The sequence below is a fragment of the Stylophora pistillata genome, chromosome 11 (genome assembly GCF_964205215.1).
Source record: "Stylophora pistillata chromosome 11, jaStyPist1.2, whole genome shotgun sequence".
Lineage (NCBI taxonomy): Eukaryota > Metazoa > Cnidaria > Anthozoa > Scleractinia > Pocilloporidae > Stylophora > Stylophora pistillata.
In genome coordinates, this window is record NC_142529.1 from 15,430,801 (window position 1) to 15,448,881 (window position 18,081).

The window sequence follows — 18,081 nt, forward strand, 5'->3', positions numbered from 1 at the left end:
GCGTATATTTCTTTCGATCTATCATGCTAGGTTGTCCTCCAGATGGAAATTGTCACGTGATCCTAAATCACTAGTGACGTCATGTGCAAGGGGTCTACACAGATAACTATGTTTATGTCTAAAAACTAAAACGATATATTCCCTAAAAGCCTCTAAAACACTAAAGTTCGCACCGTTACTTGACGGTGGCCTTGAAGGTGTGCGCAATGTTAAGCGACCTTAAGAGTGTCGCTTTCTGCATTTTTCGCAGGACTTCCTTGCTCCTAGCGCCCAAAAGCTTCTTCATTGTTTTCTCGAGCTCCTTCGACCACCCCCTTAGCACATCAATAACTACTGCTCCACGCAATATCCAGCATATTGCTTTTTAAGCTCCCATCGCAGTGGGGCATATTTTTCCGTCTTTACCTTCTCCTTCTTTCCGCGGTTATCCAACCAGGGACAACTCATTTCCACCGCCAAGACTTGCTTTCTGTTGTGATCCACAAACCTCGCCTCCCGGTTAGCTCAATTGGCAGAGCGCCGGACTGTTGTGCGGGAGTTCGTGAGTTCAAATCCGGCCGGACCAACACTCAGGGTCTTAAAATAACTGAGAAGAAAGTGCTGCCTTTGTAGTAATATCTGCAAATGATTAGACTTTCTAGTCTTCTCGGATAGGGACGATAAATGGAGGTCCTGTCTCATAAGCCCGGGGACCCTTTGGGGTACGGCTAATCAGAGAGCTGGATTAACCTCTATGTAACCGCTCTAAACCGATCAGATGTCTAGGAATATTAATTTGTGACGTGTACGATGGTCTTTTTGTTTCTATAAATTTGCATATAACGTCATAGAATACGATTGCGATACAAATTTCGCGCCAAAAATAAACCAACAACAACAGTTTTTGATTCGCTCGTATGGTTGAAGGGGCTACTTATTCTGAAGACTAGCCCACCAGGGATCAACGTTGTCAGGTTTTATTTGTACTAGAGTGAGACACGGCTCGTTACATCCGTGGTTACGTCGTAGTGAACTGAAAATTAAATAATTTCGGGATATATTATTATCTACAATATTCTTAGTCGAAATGATAAACGGTTTCGTAACTTACAATTTGTGTTTCTGAGTAGTTGAAACCCTTGATTCGCTATCTCGATGCTTTATCTTGATGCTTGCGTTTACGATCGTTGATGACCAGCTTCGAATGTTGTTACAGCATAAATTGTTCCTTTTAAATTGTAAGTCACATGACCTAATTTTCCCACCGCGCGTAGTCGAGGCGAATTCGCAATTACGATAATTAATTTTAATTCTTTACTACGTGCTCCACTGAACATGCAAATCAGTTTTAAGCACAGTGGGCACACATGGGGAGGCTAGTTATTAGTTTACAAAACTCATGGGGGAATGGAAAAAACATTTGACAAAAAGCATAACACATAGATCCATCCACTCTCAGCTGAGCATTTATCTCATATATGTCCTTGAAAATTAAAGGACAAAGCAATATTGTCCTTGTCGTCGCCGAGGCAGATGTGTCTGAGGTAGAAGAGGACTGTGCCTTATCATAAGGAAGGTAATCATGTTTCATAGGACATTCATCCACCGAAGGTGGGCCAATCATATTTTGAACATTTCATCCACATCAACCGGGACAGATAGCGAAAGTAAATTCGATGAGTACCTGGTCTCCAATTGTTGAATTTTCCACCACAAGATGTTTAGGTGCTTTGCCTTTACCTTTGCCTTTCCCTTTCTTTTTCTTATTCGGGTGAAAACGTATACTCTACCATTTTCGTTGTTTCAAAATAAGAAGCCATAGAGTAAAGAAGGAATTTTGATAAATAACTCGTATCGCTATCTTGGCAGTTTTGAAAAAACCAAAGAATTCCGTGAAGCTCACCTTAAAATTGCTTAAGAGGTGGGGAGCAAGATTGAAAAGGCAATGCGTATTATTTCCTTGGCGGTACCTTTGAATTCCTTAATTCTTTACAAAAGGCTGTGGACTGTTACAAAAAAAACATCATTCTTCATTCAATTCGATTGCAGCGGAACCTTACTGACACCATTGCTACATTAGTATCGGTTTTAATCGATAGCTCATCCCCAGGATTAGTGCGCGGGGGTTGTTCGATACACACGGTGTATTGGAAATGTATACATGCCTCATTGACCAAGCACGAGGTCAAGATGATTGGATATTAGCCGAGTTCCTTTTTTTGTATCTTTATGGACCTCGACTTCATCTCAGTCCATGAAAAACGCAATAAAATAACGAGGATAATATCCAGCCATTTTGATCGAACAAGCTTGGTCAATAAAGGATTTTTTATACAGCAAAAAGATTTCGCTTTAATCATAAGAGTCAATAATGACGAGGATCGTTTATGTTTTTTTTTGTTTTGACTGTCTACTGCCGATTTTTGCGACTTCATCGCTGATATTGTCCAAACTGAGTCATGGATCGCTAGTGGCCAATCAGAACGCAGGATTTGTCTCATATTGCCCACGGACGCCGCCAGCTATATAATAAGGTTAGTTAACAGACTTCAAGTTATTTATCTTTTGTTGCCCTCCTTGATCTTCATCTAATGACTGTGGTCATGTGAATATCATATATTTGAACTGCAGATTACAGTGCAAAGCAGTTATAAAAATAAATTATTTTCATGCTTTAATATAACTACTGCTTAAGCTGTGTTCATTACTGCGAAAGTCACTCTCATCTTTATTTAATAACCTAATTTTTGAGCGTCCGTCACAGAAAAAAGACCTTAGCGAATGGTTAATGATGAAGGCATTGACGAGATAATCCCTTGATGAACAAAGCTGTTTGGTCGAGACGAGACTTGAAGGTTTAGGTCAGTGCTCCTCTTCTCAAAGGCTCCTAGCAAACCATTACGGAACTAAGCCTAACGTATCCTCTCCAGTTTAATTTTTGAACAGACTGACTGACAGGAGCTAACATTTAGAACATGAATGGTTCGGATAGGGTGTTTGTCCGACTAAACTTTCCACTGCTCACTGTTTTCGCACCATACATATCAATTCAAAATTGTTGTGTTATTTTTTAAATTTCACCAAAGGTTGATTAGTTTTCTTTACGACCTTCTGAGTTAATAAAAAGAACACCCTTTAAGTTGTTTCGTGAGCAACGAACCAGACGATTTCTTAGAAAACCACCGAACCGATAACCATCCTAAAGGAATGAAATATGTGCATAAAAATGTCTCCTACCTTAAGACCGAGCCAAAGTTAAGATGATACAAACCCAAAAGGTTTTTATTATCAGCGACTGCTCAAACTCTGAAGAACAATGACAGTGAGTAGCGCGTTCAGGTACCTTTGAGTGTAACGCTGGGCCAGAATGAATCTTCGGTTTAGCACATAGATATTGATTACATATTTAAATAAAAAACAATTATCAAACAATGCTAATTGAAAGTGAAGCCAATTAAATAATAAAGCCGTTTTATCGAAACATGTTGCTTTCTTTAGAACAAGAAAACATTTTTCGCATACATTATCGATGAACGCAAACACAAATACCAGATGGCCAATTAGGACCAGTGCGCGTGCTACATTTTAACAACTAAACCAGCGTGCAAGGCAACAATTTATACTCTTCGAGTGTAGAACTTAGTGTCCATGTTGATATTTTAAATGATAATTTATTGATAAAAATGATATCATCAGTAGCTAAGTATCTTGATCAAGAGATGGATATCACGATACTGTGTACACTTAGAGAATATTTTGCAAGGAGAGAGACTTAAATTTTTAAGTTGGACAATTGTGCTATTTCTTTGCGTAACTTACTAAATGTATATTCCTTACAAATCTTTTTTGAAACAGATAATCAAGTTGGGATCAATATCAAAAAATTGAAAACATTTTCGTTATTCATAGGTCTATGGATATCGCGATTTTGGGTGACACATCAAGAAGCATGCAGAAAGGGCAGAGAAAAACTCTGATAAAGCTGGTCTTCAGTCTGGTGGACAAGAGAGGCGTTTTCTTTTCAGGAAATCATTTTGCTATTGGCTCATTCGAACTGGACGTCATCATCCATAACAACTTTAACGACACGTTTTATTACAATAGCACGAATTTGAAAAAACAGCATCCAGGAGAAATTCAGCTATGAACCTAATGATCCGGGAAAGAGAACAGATCTTGCCATGGATCGTGCCGTGAACGTGTTGTTCACCCCCACAAGGAGGAGACAGGCCTAATGCTACGAACATTTTGTTCATTTTTACCAAGGGAAAGTATTTTATGGCAAAGAATAATAGAAGGCCTTTGATTCCCTATTGGAAATCCAGAAATGCATTGGAAGTTATGTAGCGGATCCATAACACATCGTTATTAATTCTCAGTTCAAATGAATAAAGGGGAGAAGTTTCAAAAGAAACTGTGGTGCTGCGTCTAACAAGGTAACTTTGGTTTTATCAGCTGAATCGATCATGTAAGTTGGCCACCGTAAAGAGTTTCAAAGCTGACGTTTCGAACGTTGGCCTTTCATCATTCGCTCTGACGAAGGGCTAACCCAAAGTTACCACAATCGGTTTACTGGAGAAAAAGTCCATTGAAGGTGTAATACCGCGGTCTGACACCAGCCCAAGGTGTCTTCGTATAACAATGCAATGGGAAACGTGATGGGGGTTTGTTTTGTACTACAGAAAGAAGTCTCGAGCAACCGACGTTGAACTAGAGGTAATCCAGAGGAAGTGAGGCATATATCCAGTAATACCACGATCAGCTGCAGTAAGGAGGATACATTTACGGCTATGTTAGTCCTTCATGCATGTAGACCCCACCATTAACATAGCCAAAGCAGGAAAGCTCCACTTAAACAAAAGTCAAAAAGGGTCGTCTGTAGCCACCCTATATTTTTATTGTAAGATATCAAAATCCTCATTGAATTTACCATGTGTATATGATGAAGCAATATTATCCTTTAAAAATGTTTGTCGCTATAAACGTTTATGTACTCACATTATATACATTTATCCTTTGATCTATTTTACATTTTTGATTTAGAGAGAAAACGTGAATATAATTGTGGTAGGAGTTGGTGAAACCTCACGAGTTGAAAAAGAAAAACTAAAAACAACTGCTGGCATAAAGGGAGCAGTCCTTCTGTACCTTAATCTTGCCAGATTCTCCCAAAGTTTGGACAAACTTCTTGAAGGCATGTATGGTAAGGATCTCTTGCTTTATTTATGCACTCTTCTCAAAGTCATTTGGTCTTATTCTCCGAGTTTTAATGTACCTGTGACACGACTTCCAAAAGTAGGAAGTTTTGGTATGTCCGGGATAGTGCCTTACGTTCGAAAATTAGGGCTTGGGAAAGTTAGAAGCTATTTGACTTAATCAAACCGTTTCCTTCTTGTCTTACAACGAATCAAAAGTCTATCCAGATCTTCTCGTGGCTTTGCAAGCTGGATTCAACTTTTACTCAAGGGACTGAGAAATACGGAAGAACAATATCATGCTATGATTTGAGTTTTTTGAGATAAAAACCTTTCAGAGAAATTGCAACAAGTTTTGAAACAGTATGCTTTATGCAATATTAACTTTATCACGATCCCCTACCCCACAACAGGATGTAGTTTCATATAATGTTTCAGTCCCTGTATTAACCAGTATATTTTCAGGGTCATTCAATTGATATGTAATAACTGTACCAAATGAGCACAACTGAACTAACAGCTTTTGATTCGATTTGTATTTTTTTCCTATGTAGCAATTGATGGTGGTTACACTGAGTGGCCCGAGTCTGAGTGCGGTGTGACATGCGGAGAAAGGACAAAAGTACTGACAATACCTTGCACCAATCCCCCACCATCTAACGGTGGAAAGGACTGCGGTGAACTGGGACCAGTTGGAAAGACAGCATCGTGCAACGAAGCAGAATGCTGTATGTATTTTCACTTATACTCTTTCTTCTGTACAACGAAGGCAAAAATTTCTCATCTACATAACTGCACTTCCGTTGAAAGCATCAACATTTCAAAACCTTGTAATATGCACAATTTTTGTCCAGGAAATTGCCTGGGTTTAGTAAACTACCACCTGGAGTTTCCGAGTGATAATTTGTATAGCACTCGGTATTGATGTGCCAATTTGCGGATATTAAGGAGGACTTCGTTGCTTTGTTATTTTCAGGGTTTATCAGAGAGATATAAAACTCTGCTTGATCTCTTTTACATCTCTCTCTATTTTATCACCGCGCTCCGAACTTACCACCTTCTGGTTTTATTTGCGAAGCCTCGCGAGAAAAAATTATTGTCATTGATTTACGTAATGTATACGATACAGCCTGCCATGCAATCAGTTTCCTTGGACCGATTATTTGATAATGGTAAATTGAAAGACGCAGAACAGCTAAGTTATAATACAAAACTCTTCCTTAGCTTCTCGGATTAGGAGCGAACCTTGGAAAAACGGGAGAAAAGGGAATAAATTGAAAACAAGAGCATAGTTTAACAACAGAGTGAGAGTTAAATGAATAATAGCAACTTAATCATCACCAATATTTTAGTTTTCCACAGGTCCTTCATGCACATCTGGACTCGACATTGGAATTGTAAGAGTATCAAACTGACCCAATCTGAAAAAGGTTATCGCCTTCCTGGGTGAGCTTGTGGAGAAATTCAATCCTGCACCGGAAGACGATCACTTCAGCCTAATTACGTTTCACAAGAATGCGAACCTGGCGTCTACAATTGCGGATTCAAAATGCCATGACAAGAAAGCTCTCTCGTAGAGAAAAGCCTGCAAAAGTGTTTCTTAAAACTCGCACCAATCTGGCTTTAAAATCGGCATTGGACGAGTCGTTTACCGAGGCGGAGGAGACAGACCAGACAAACCAAATGTCATAATTGTATTCACAAATGGAGATCTCACATATCCCAGCAAAAGCTTCAATTTCGAACCATTTGCTGCGAATGCAGAAAAAGAATTTAAAGTGAGTCATTTGTTATGGGTAACTTTTCAGCCATAATATATTTCAGTTTTATATTGTTCCCATTCAAGTTCGTTTTACACGCCATTTATTTTTACCTTTTGTCAGTTATTTTCCTTTCTTGCGGCACCAATTAGCGTACTGCCAATATAAAGTGCAGCTCGCATAATAATAGACATTATCACTGTGTTTTTAAAGTGTCATTATATCGTTTAAAATTTATATTTGTTCAGCTAATGGTTCATCTGTCCCTGTACTAGTCATTCAGTAAGGTAGCAAGTCCTTTCGTGTTTTTCTCGTTGCCATGTTCCCACCAATCACGTAGCTCCATTTTCTGCCTTTAAAAGCACACACAACCTCTATTCGCTCCGACGAAGGGCTAACGCTCGAAACGTCAGCTTTTATAACCGCAACGGTGGCCAGTTTACGATTTCAACTTTGTTGATATATTCAAATTAGTTCTTTTACTCGTTTGCCAATATTCCTTGCTCCTCATTTAAGTCACTGACTCTCCAATATCAGCTTGCTCCTGATTTAAATTTTATTTCTGCCTACCTCTGAACAACAGAAAAAGAACGTTAGTACAGGGGCCGTGGGAATTGGTAATAAGGCAAAAATGGAAACCCCGAAACAGATCGCAGGTGGAGGTCACGTGGTACAGGTAGAGGACTTCGGTAATCATCTTTATTGAGGAAACTTTTTCATAACAGATATGGTTTTCAAAAAGGACCTCGAAACTAGATATATATTGTAGAAACAAGAAAGCAATAAAATTGCAAAGAGATTAAAAGGATACAAAAAATGCATAAAAAATTAAAAATCAAAAATATATTAAAAATAAGTATAAATAAAAATTAAACGTAAGTAGCTATATTAAAAACTTAAAAACATTACGTCTAAAACTATTGACATTCTTTGAGTCTTTGATAGTCTGACTGAGGGAGTTAAAATCGGAAACGGCATGATATTGTGATCTTTGCTTCCCCCAATTTCTTTTGACACGCGGTAATCTAAAATTGCCTTTGTTACGTGTATTATGCCTATGAAGTACGTCTTGTCTAATCAAGTCCATATTGTGATTAGTTAGGCCATTGATGCATTTGTATACGTGTACACATCTTCTTTGAAATCGCCTTTTCTCTAGAGGCAGCCACTTGAGAACGGCTAACGCCTCAGTGGAGGATGAGTAGAATGGTCTATTTAAAATAACTTTAGCGGCCTTATTTTGCAAAACTTGCAAACTAGACATAAGGGTAATATTATGTTTATCGCCCCATACTAGATCAGCATATTCAAAAAGGGGCATAACAAGCCCTTTATAGAAAAGTAAACGCGCCCTGAAAGGCAATAAATGCTTTATACGCTTGAGAAGCCCAAGCCTCTGATTGATTTTCCCAGTTAGGTGTTCAATATGATCAGTCCATGTGAAATCCGAAGATATATGTATACCGAGGTATTTAAAGCTGCGAACATTACTTACACTATGATCTAAAATTGAAACAGACAAATCTACTTTGCTTTCGCGTTTCCTATTACTACCAATAAGCATGCATTTAGTTTTGTCCAAATTTAAAGTTAGTTTGTGATCATGAAGCCATTTCGCCACACCTAGTAGATCGTTATTTAACTTATCACTCAACTCCTTTGAGGATGTACCATAGCAATAAATCACAGTATCGTCTGCATAAAGTGACGCGTAGCAGGAGTTAAGCACATTTGGCAAGTTATTTATGTAAATCACAAATAACAAAGGCCCTAAAATACTACCCTGTGGCACCCCATGCGTGACTGGAATTTCCTCAGATAACTCATTTCCACATGAAGTGCGCTGTTGTCTACCAGTTAAGTAAGAACGGAACCAGCAAAGAGCTGTTTCAGAAAGGCCGATCTCGGATAGCTTGCATAACATTATTTGATGGTCTACCGTGTCAAATGCCTTGGTTAGATCGATGAACACAGCCCCGCAAAGCTTTCCTTGTTCCATGTTTAAGAGCACCTCATCGGCAAATGAGGTCAAAGCTGTTGTGGTTGAGAGACCCTTCCGGAAACCAAACTGCTGGTTGGACAATAAATGATTGGTAATCAAGTACTGATACAGCTGCAAGTGTACCGCTCTCTCCAAAATCTTACTCAGTGTAGGGAGGATTGAGATGGGGCGGTAGTTGGAAACGTTAGTCCTGTCACCTGACTCAAACAATGCCGTGATTTTCGCGCATTTCCACAATTTGGGAAATTGACTAGTGCGAATTGAAAGATTCAAAAGTTTAACAACAGATGGTGCAATAGTGTGAGCTGAGATTTTAAGAAGTCTCGCGCTAATTTTGTCAAGACCAATCGCTTTGTTTGTCTTCAATGACAAAAGCTGCTCAAGCACAAATGATTGATCCAATTCAGTCAAATCGAACTGGTAAAGCGAGTGTTTTAAAATGGAATTTAAATTCAAGGCGGAAGTTGGTATTCTATTTGCTAGAATTCGACCAATGGAAGCAAAGAAGCTATTCATTGAAGAAGCAATGGATTGGGATGTTATATGCTGAACGCCATCAGAGATAATACACTGAATACTCTCTGAAGATGAGTTCCGATTGCATGCTTCGTTCACTGCTTTCCACACCTTTTCTGAGTTACCATTTGCTTCCTCGATCATGTCACTGTAATATTTAGACTTGGCAGTACGTACTAAGCCATTAACCTTGTTCCTAAGCTTTGCATACATTGACCAAAGACGCGCCGAGTTCGATTTTCGCGCCTTTCTATGCACCCAGTCACGTTCTTTCATAGTATCACTTATTTGACTGTTCATCCATGGAAGAGGCGTTCCCTTGACACGCCTTCGTTTCACTGGTGCGTGTTGATCAGCAACCTCCGAAAACATTTTGTTCCACACAAACAAGGCATCGTCGACGTTGTCCTCGGTTTCAACAATATGCCAGGGAATATCCCTAAGATCATCATTAAATAAAGTCGGATTGAAATTTTTATAGGAGCGATTCTCGAGTATTCTCGGTTTAGCCTTTGCTGTAATACCAGCTTTAATTATGCAAAATACCAGAAAATGGTCGCTGAGCGGTACCGGAACAACACCTGATTTGACAATGCGGTGTTCATTATTAGCAAAGAGCAAGTCGATCATTGTCCGCGAGGTGTCAGTTATGCGCGTCGGTTCTTTTATTAACTGAGTGAAGTTGTAGGCCCGCGAAAAGTTAAGAAGTTCTTGTTTATCTCTTCTTGCCAATCTAGAACTCGCCATCATGTCTGCGTTAAAATCGCCTAGAATCACCACATCCGATTTTTCCAGATCCACAGATGACATACTCTCATGTAGCGAGGAAATAAAGGTCTGAAAGTCAGAATCCGGTGCCCTATAAGCGCAGCAGACGAGTGTCGGCTTGCATTTGTTTCTAATCAACTCGATCCATAGACATTCCTGACTGCCAGTATTAATATCATTCCGCAGGCGAAAAGTCAAACCTTCTCTCACATAGATAGCTACACCACGATATCCCTCTTTAATGCCAGTGCGATCCCGACGAACGCACACGAATCCAGGAAGACTAATTTCTGTGTCGCAAATATTCCCATCCAACCATGTCTCGGATAGAGTTAGAATGTCCACTGTTTTACTGTCGATTCCCTCAAGGCGCAAAGAGTCGGTCTTGTGTACGAGACTTCGAATGTTTAAGTGAGCAATTTTCAGTCCACGAGTATTCCTTATGTCGTGTAGCGTCTGGTAGCCAGGGTTAGATTCAATATCACCGGCCAGAGCAATTAGAGCTAGGGCGAAACAGGCCTAGACAAACGAAAAAGAACGAAAACGTTCTTTTTCGACAAACGAAAAAGAACGATCGAAGAAATCAAATCAAAAGCTTGTTCCGGTTACGTGACATGTAAAGCACAAAAATGTTATTCTTTTAAGGACATCAATGGTTTCGAGAATTAACAATTGGTTCATGCTTTAGCGTGCACTATTGAGTTATGGAGCACGTGGGAAGTTTGGAGAGCACAAAAGAAGCGTAAGAGTTGCCCGAGGCAATAGCCGAGAGCACCTCTAGTTTCTTAAGGTGGTCATCTAAATCGAGACGCCGAGAGAGAGTATGTCGGTTTGAGGAGGAGAAATTGATGTAAATTACAAGAATCAATTTTGAGCAAACGGTCGAAAGAACGAAAAAAAATAAAAAGTAAAAAATAAAAAGTAAGCTGGAATTGTGAATTGATCGGAGAACCGCCGTAGAAACCACATTAAAGAGTGGTAAAGAATCTTCATATTGTATTTTATTCCCTCTATCTTCCAAAGAATTTCCAGACCAGTCTTGTGAAATAGCATTGCTAGTGCGAAAAATGTAAGTATTTTTAAATGGCGCTGGAATTGTCGCAAGGTGGACAGAAGGTTAGCAACCGTTATAACAGCAACAGTCTCACCACTAAGGAAATATACTCACTCAAGACTTAAAATTACAAAACTGCCCAAGAGAAGACAATTAGGGTCATTTTTACTAAACTTATGAAATGGCAATTCGAAAACAGCTATCAGCGGATACTAATTCCAAATGTTCTTGGTGTAAATTCGACTATTTAGCGCGTTTTGTTGAATTTTGTTTTATGGGCGCGATATAATCACTCCCGCAAAGAATTGTTTACTTTAGTGCGATCAATGTGACGAAAAACGCATGGACAGTAACGTCATACCACAGTCACGTGGGACAGCAATGTTCCCAACATTGGAAAATGTACTTATTAATAGTATGAAAGACAGATTGCGGCCAAAGGGCACTAGTCTACCATAGGCATCTGTGTGCGTTCGATCGTGTTCAGTCAGAAAGTGGAATCTCGGTCTCCCAGCAGAAAAGCACATGGAAAGCATCTGCAGCAAGTCGATACCTGGTTTCTAGAAAATCACAGTCATTTTCTTTCATTGTCTCTTTTCAGCCTTGCGAAAACGTGGTCTTTATCAATGTCCATAACGCACAAACTACTCTCTTAAGAATATAAGAGGAAGGAAAATGCGAACGAGGTACTTGCAACAAATCCTCTGGTGTTACTGGTCTTTACAATTTAATTGTACTGTATCGTCTGCCAAGACCTCTGTTCTCCTCTCCTGTGATATTTTCTACTTCTACTCAACTTGTCATTTCCTTTTCCCAGTCCTCGCTTGTCGCTGTGTCGTCCAACTCGTCAGACGTGTTAGCTTCGCCGTCTTTCGCTTCGAGTTCGGTAAGCAAAGCTGTAGCTTCGGCGAGTGTGTCGGCAGCGCTCGAAGTTCGTTGGAATGTTCGGCTAGACGAGTACTCATTGGAGGTTGTGGTGTGTGGGGCCCAGTAATGCTCGTTCATTTTTCGTTTGAGCCACTGAACAGCCCATTGCCAGCGTGACGAATTCTGAAGTAAGTAATCTTTAGCTTGCGGACATTTATTTGCCAACTGAACCAGGAATTTTATGCACTGGTATGCCCGGCGACTGTCAGTCGTGTTACTTGTCTTGATAACCGCTGGAAAACAAACAGGAATAGCTCATCCTAGGAACTAATTAGAAAACAGGAAGATCATCGGCTTTAATGGGCGTAGTTATGACCACCTCAAACTTACAATCAATTGCATTGTTTTTAAGACAATAGCTGAAAAGCGCTACAGTTGAAGTGTACGAGTCTAATTCTTCCTTACGGCGAGAGCTTACTACACTTTCATTACCAAAAACCGCTAAGCATATCGGGATCCTAATCCGTAACAGGTAATCCCCCTACCCCTCTCCCACCATTTTCTTAAGTTTTGCTGAACGCTGGCTGGCATGCCGTTATTTTCATCGGGTGGGGGGAAGGCACAATACACTAGGTCGCCAAACCTCTCATGATAAAGACGAATAGCGAAGCAGTCGAGTTCATTATTTCCCAAACTCCTAACAACAGTAACCTCCTTCCCTTCACAATCGACCATCTCATGGAAAGTTTGCTGTAAATAACTTACCTAGGACGCCTTCTCCTGGTTCATCGGCCACATATTTGATACGCAACAACTGCAAAGGATCCTCAACCATCTGTTCAAAGTAACTAGACTTAGACAACTTACAAGAGAAGAATAGCCCAGGTTTCTGGTAATATACATCAATGAGGAAATTCTGCACCATTGATGAATCGAGTGACCGCTAACTGCAAAGAGCTAATGAATACATACATACATACATACGTTACCTGACCACTCCCCATAGGGGCTTTTCAGGGCCAATTCCCACCCATCCCAACCCAGGGGAGGACATCCACCACACTACAATCTCGCGCGTGGGAATTTAACGTCTCCTACCCCTAACCCTGCAGGAGACAGGGCCTACGGTTTATTCGTCCTTATCCAAGAAGACTAGAATATCTATCCATTTTTTGATTATAGAAAGGTAGCAAATTCTCCTCACTTATTTTAAGACCACGAGTATCGGTCCGGCCGGGGCTCGAACCCTCGACCTCCCGCACAACACAATCCGGCGCTCTAACCAATTGAGCTAACCGGGAGGCGTTTAATGGTCATACAAGTTACTAAACATAAAACTCACGAAAGGAGACCACAGTGAGTATTTCAGCCCATCCTTGCAGAACTAATAACCAATTCAGAAGAACAAAGGTACAAGTAACCACTCATCTACTTTCCAACTTCAAAATAATTTGTATTGTTTCGTGTTGTTTTTTCGGTGTGCTATTCCACTTAGCTTCTGAATCTAAATTTCTGATGGAGTGCGGCGAGATAGAGACTAAGTATTCTACATAGAGTAAAAGTTGTTTTTTTTTACCAGTAAATCAAGCAGAGCACCGAACAAATTCCTCATGTCATTAGCAGGGACAGTAGCGAGGAGGGTCTGGAAAAAAAACGTGCTTTGATTTCCCTTGATTTGTTCAAAAATGAAACCTGCAACTAGCAGACAACAGTGAAACTCTGACTAGTATCAACCTAATACTCTTACGACGTTTAACAAACTGCGCGACAGCACTGATGTTTTAAACGTAAATACAGCGAGCGATCAGTTAACTTTCAAATCTGGCCATGTCAGGTAGACTGTGACATAAGGTGTCCTAACTGCAATTAATGGTGTCTGCTTAATATGGGGTCCTCTACCAAATTTATTTAGGTTATTTTGACAGCTGGAAAATTCTTGTGCAAGCTTAGCCAAGAAGAGATTTGGTAGAAACATCTGGAAAATTCTTGTGCAAGCTTAACCAAGAAGAGACTTGGTCAATCACGCAATTGATAAGTCAGTGATTTGTCAATTACCGTTTAGGTCGCTCGGTTGGTCCGTTGGTCAGTCAGTGGGTCTGTCTTTCTGACCGTGCTTCTGTTCATACGTTCGTTAATATTAGAGAATTTTGAAGGCTAGTCGAACGGGCTTTGAGGACAAGAATAAATTGATGCATAGAAACAAACAAAAGCAGGAAAACAATAATGCGGACGTACCCTGATGTGCTTCAACACTTTGACACTAAAGTCCTCGTTACACCAACTACAGTGAATGAACATGTTGATAATCTGTTGTGATGTGCCCAGGACGTCACAAATGGCTGTAGACACCTGGCATGCAAATGGAGCAACAAACAGCTTCTAGTACTAATACCGACATCATAGCTGAACAGTATGACATCATAACAGGGCTAGTTACAAATTGCAAGCAGGAATTGTTGATGGGAGGCGGTAAAAAAAAAAAGAAGGGGGAGGGGGAACAGAGTCTTCACGGTATAAAGTAACAAAGACTTATTCCAGTTATACATTCGTGTGTACTGTGAAACATTCACAAGTTTTTTCGCGATAAATGAATGAATTCAAAAGAAAATATCAAAAAACAAGGGAAAAAGGGAAGAAAAGGGAAAAGAGATGGAAGAGAAAAATTATGATTTAACCAATTGACCGAAGATTTCCATGCTTTCGAATACAACAGACAGATACCACAGAAATAGCTACTCTTTTACAGGTCATATAAAACCGTTTTACCTTCTCCAAGAAAAGAAATACAATAATATAATTTCTTCAAAACAAAAAACAAAAAAACAAAAAATAAAGTAAAGAAACTTATTTTATCTAACCAAATACAAAGAAAACGTAACACTGCTTTTATACTTTTTTCTCGTTTTTTTCTCTCACTAACCTCTTTGATGTAAGAATCGTTGTTTGTCCTGAAGATGGCTTCTTCCATTTGAAGGGGCATTGGAATAAGAGATTCAGCACGGACAGTTTCGAGGAACATAGGCCGCAAAGACCTGGGTTCTAGTAATCAAAAGAGAAAAAAAAAAAAAGTTAACACAAGGTGTGCGTCTGATCCAGGTTCTGCTGTTTCTTTGCGCCTATCTACTCTTGCAGATTGCTCAGTGACAAATGAGGTTCAGAATAGAATAGGCGAGTTTGGCTTAATGTCGTATCTGGTTCATCATCAACTGTCAGCTCTTTAATTTTTAACGTGAGCTGAAGATTAAAAAAAAAAAAAGTATAATTTTTCGCAATCACTCTAAGTATGTTGGGTTATACAGCAGCGTCCGCCTGAACCCAAACAAACAAAAAGAAAGGAACAAGCGACCAGAAAACGAAAAAAATCATGAGAATCTTACGATAAAAAAAACAAAAACAAGAATAGTACCCATTCAAGGAGCAAAACTGCAACGATTTCTCAAAATTTCATAAATGGTGGAGGTGTGCTCTTACCGACGGTAAGTTGTGAAGATACATCACATGAGCAAACTAAAGTGGCCAGGACACTGTACAGATGAGTAAATTCCTGAGCCTGAATCGAGCTCCACCTCCGGTTAGAACCCTAGTTACGGGTAACAAAGGTAAATATGAATAAAAGGCTAAATGGACAAAAATGCCAGAATGAGTGAATACGCGAATGAACGAATTAATGATAAATATGTTAGTAAAGGTATATGTAAAAGGCAAAAGTAATAAAATCTCTCGCTATTAGTCTTACACAGGCAATATGAAGAGATCTGAGAACGTTATCTCCCAGTCTCTATCGTCCAGACCAAATATCAGTCAACATGATGCGAATATGAATTGAGTCATATATCTGACTGAGGTAAAGAGATTATAATCTCCCTGCGAAGATCAATCCATATTTTAAAATAGTCGAGTGATCTTCGCAGCGAAATATACAATCTGAAAAACATTGAAGAAGTTTTCCACAGGATTTGGACCTATGACCGCGCTGTCCCTTGCATGCGTCCACAAACTGAGCAGAGGAGCCTTTGCAGTTTTGAGTCAACTTGTTGAGAGCTCATGTAATTATGTTACCATTCACTACTACTTAGACAACTAATGCGCCACAAACTACAGTCGACATACAGTCATTGTTATCCCTGACTACAAGGTGAAACATAACTCATAAAAATACCCACATTTTCAGCATTGGGTCCGACCAAGAAATGTAGAAATTTTGAAAAGGCTGCTTGGGATACAAGGTGCTCACAAGTCTTTCGATTCTGTAAAGAGAATAAAATTAAGGACTCAGACTGGTTTCTTTTTGCATCTTCTGATTTTTCTTCCGGCTAGCTGAGTGTTGATATCCGTTGACTTCAAGGGTTGTAAAGTCATAAAAAACGAGTAAGAAACGGGAATTGTTTTACTGTTCCCTGACATTAACTTGCTGATCACAACTGGAACCCTCACACTGTCACGTCTTCGCCATTTACACCCTGATATCAGTATGTATATTCTTCATACTTTTCTTTAAACCTTTACTCAGGTGCTGACAAGGAGAATTTGTTTAACAGTCAAACGTTCCTTTCGCAGGTGATCATTTCCTTAGTTCCCGTTACCTTAATGTGTAATTTAGAGTTGATATTGTAAAGAGGAATTAGATATTAGTCACTCCTAAGAGTCAAAGGGCTATGGATAAGGGTTGATTCAAAATTTGAGCTCGTTCGAAAAGTAAATTCAAAGGCTTTCTAAGACCCCCTTCCACAACACGAGCTGGTTTTCAAATTGGTGAAAATGATATTGTAATCAAGGTATTTCTTGTCATTAAGATGAGCTCTGTGACTTTCCGGGCATGAAATGGGACGAACTCTATCGTTCGCAATCCGAAAAACGTTTGCAGACAGCTGTGGTTGCTCACATGGAGAAGCGTGTGACTAACGTGCACTCGGTACCTAGTTATCACGTTCAAAAGCACGAACCCAGTCCACCGCTTCCCTACGAGAAAATTATTGCCCTTCTTTATCATATCCCCTGTACAACGTCTGGTAAGGAAGGAACGCACTTTGTCTGCTTATCAATACAGTGATTGAAAGAGAAATAGAGCTCTCTTGTATACTGACCATAGTAGCATATCGGTTCATCAGCCAGAAGTACTCCGAACAGCATTTGTGATTGTCTACAACATCACGGTCACACATATGCAACAAAGTGTCAATCAACACACTGAGTGTTCCAGATACCTGCAAAAGTTACAAAGGTAAAGTCTTTCGAACCAGGTGGCACGATATCGCCAAAGCCGAAAAATTACTCCCACTGGATGGAACGCTTGCCCATTGCAAGGCACAAACATACCCAGCTAATTCATCCTCCTCAACAGGACGATTATAAATCTAAACCAGTGAAATAAGGGATGATAAAAGTTTCTTACCACACTCCCTCCATGAAATATAAAGCTTTCAATCGTAAGACCAAGAATCTGAGCAAATGCTTTACGAACTTCTTGTGAGGGGCATTCCAAGAGAAATGGTCTAAAATGCAAGGAAAGCAAAGTTAAGAGACAAAATAAATCAATAACATAAACAAATAAATAAAAAACCAACTGAAAAACCAACTGAAAATCAACGAAGCTTTTTCTGTTCCATCTATATTGTGAAAACAATTACGGTTTTGGTGGTTTTGTGATAAGAGAAGTTGTTACGTCGTGTTCGTGGTAATCTTTTAAACGTAACTTTTTTATTTCATAATGGCTTAAAAATAAAATTTTGAAGGAGAATTGTCAGTCTGAATGGGAATAAGGGCCAACACTCCCACAAGGTTTGTGTGACATGGAAGAAGCAATGCGTGACCGATAAGTAATGTTTCGTGACCACTTAAGCGAAGATATTCCACTCAGAAGCAAACACCACGAACCAAAGCGAAGCATTCCAACAGCCAAGAGTGTTAAATATTATGGCGCTGATGTTTTTGTAAATAAAA

The 18,081-nt window shown here is 39.6% G+C and overlaps 1 protein-coding gene, 1 long non-coding RNA gene and 1 pseudogene across 3 annotated transcripts in view; 1 reads left to right on the plus strand and 2 right to left on the minus strand.

The window, feature by feature from the left end:
* LOC148720250 (uncharacterized) overlaps window positions 1-447 on the minus strand; it is a 1,626-nt pseudogene extending 1,179 nt beyond the window's left edge.
* Window positions 448-1,377: 930 nt separating this feature from the next.
* Window positions 1,378-10,761, plus strand: LOC148720251 (uncharacterized). The gene is made up of 5 exons (XR_015993531.1): window positions 1,378-2,513; window positions 3,889-5,902; window positions 6,527-6,952; window positions 7,518-7,623; window positions 10,744-10,761. It is a non-coding gene; the product is annotated as an uncharacterized LOC148720251 (long non-coding RNA).
* A 438-nt stretch (window positions 10,762-11,199) lies between these two features.
* The window catches only part of LOC111333387 (ubiquitin carboxyl-terminal hydrolase 24), a 45,354-nt gene continuing 38,472 nt past the window's right edge, over window positions 11,200-18,081 (minus strand). For both annotated transcript variants that reach the window (XM_088739637.1, XM_088739636.1), the window contains 9 exons: window positions 17,534-17,633; window positions 17,226-17,345; window positions 16,305-16,388; window positions 15,613-15,721; window positions 15,062-15,180; window positions 14,377-14,490; window positions 13,718-13,783; window positions 12,907-12,976; window positions 11,200-12,434 (listed from right to left, as the gene is read on the minus strand). In XM_088739637.1, the coding sequence (XP_088595763.1) occupies window positions 12,067-12,434; window positions 12,907-12,976; window positions 13,718-13,783; window positions 14,377-14,490; window positions 15,062-15,180; window positions 15,613-15,721; window positions 16,305-16,388; window positions 17,226-17,345; window positions 17,534-17,633 (1,150 nt within the window). In that variant the 3' untranslated portion in view covers window positions 11,200-12,066. The remainder of the gene's footprint in view (window positions 12,435-12,906; window positions 12,977-13,717; window positions 13,784-14,376; window positions 14,491-15,061; window positions 15,181-15,612; window positions 15,722-16,304; window positions 16,389-17,225; window positions 17,346-17,533; window positions 17,634-18,081) is intronic.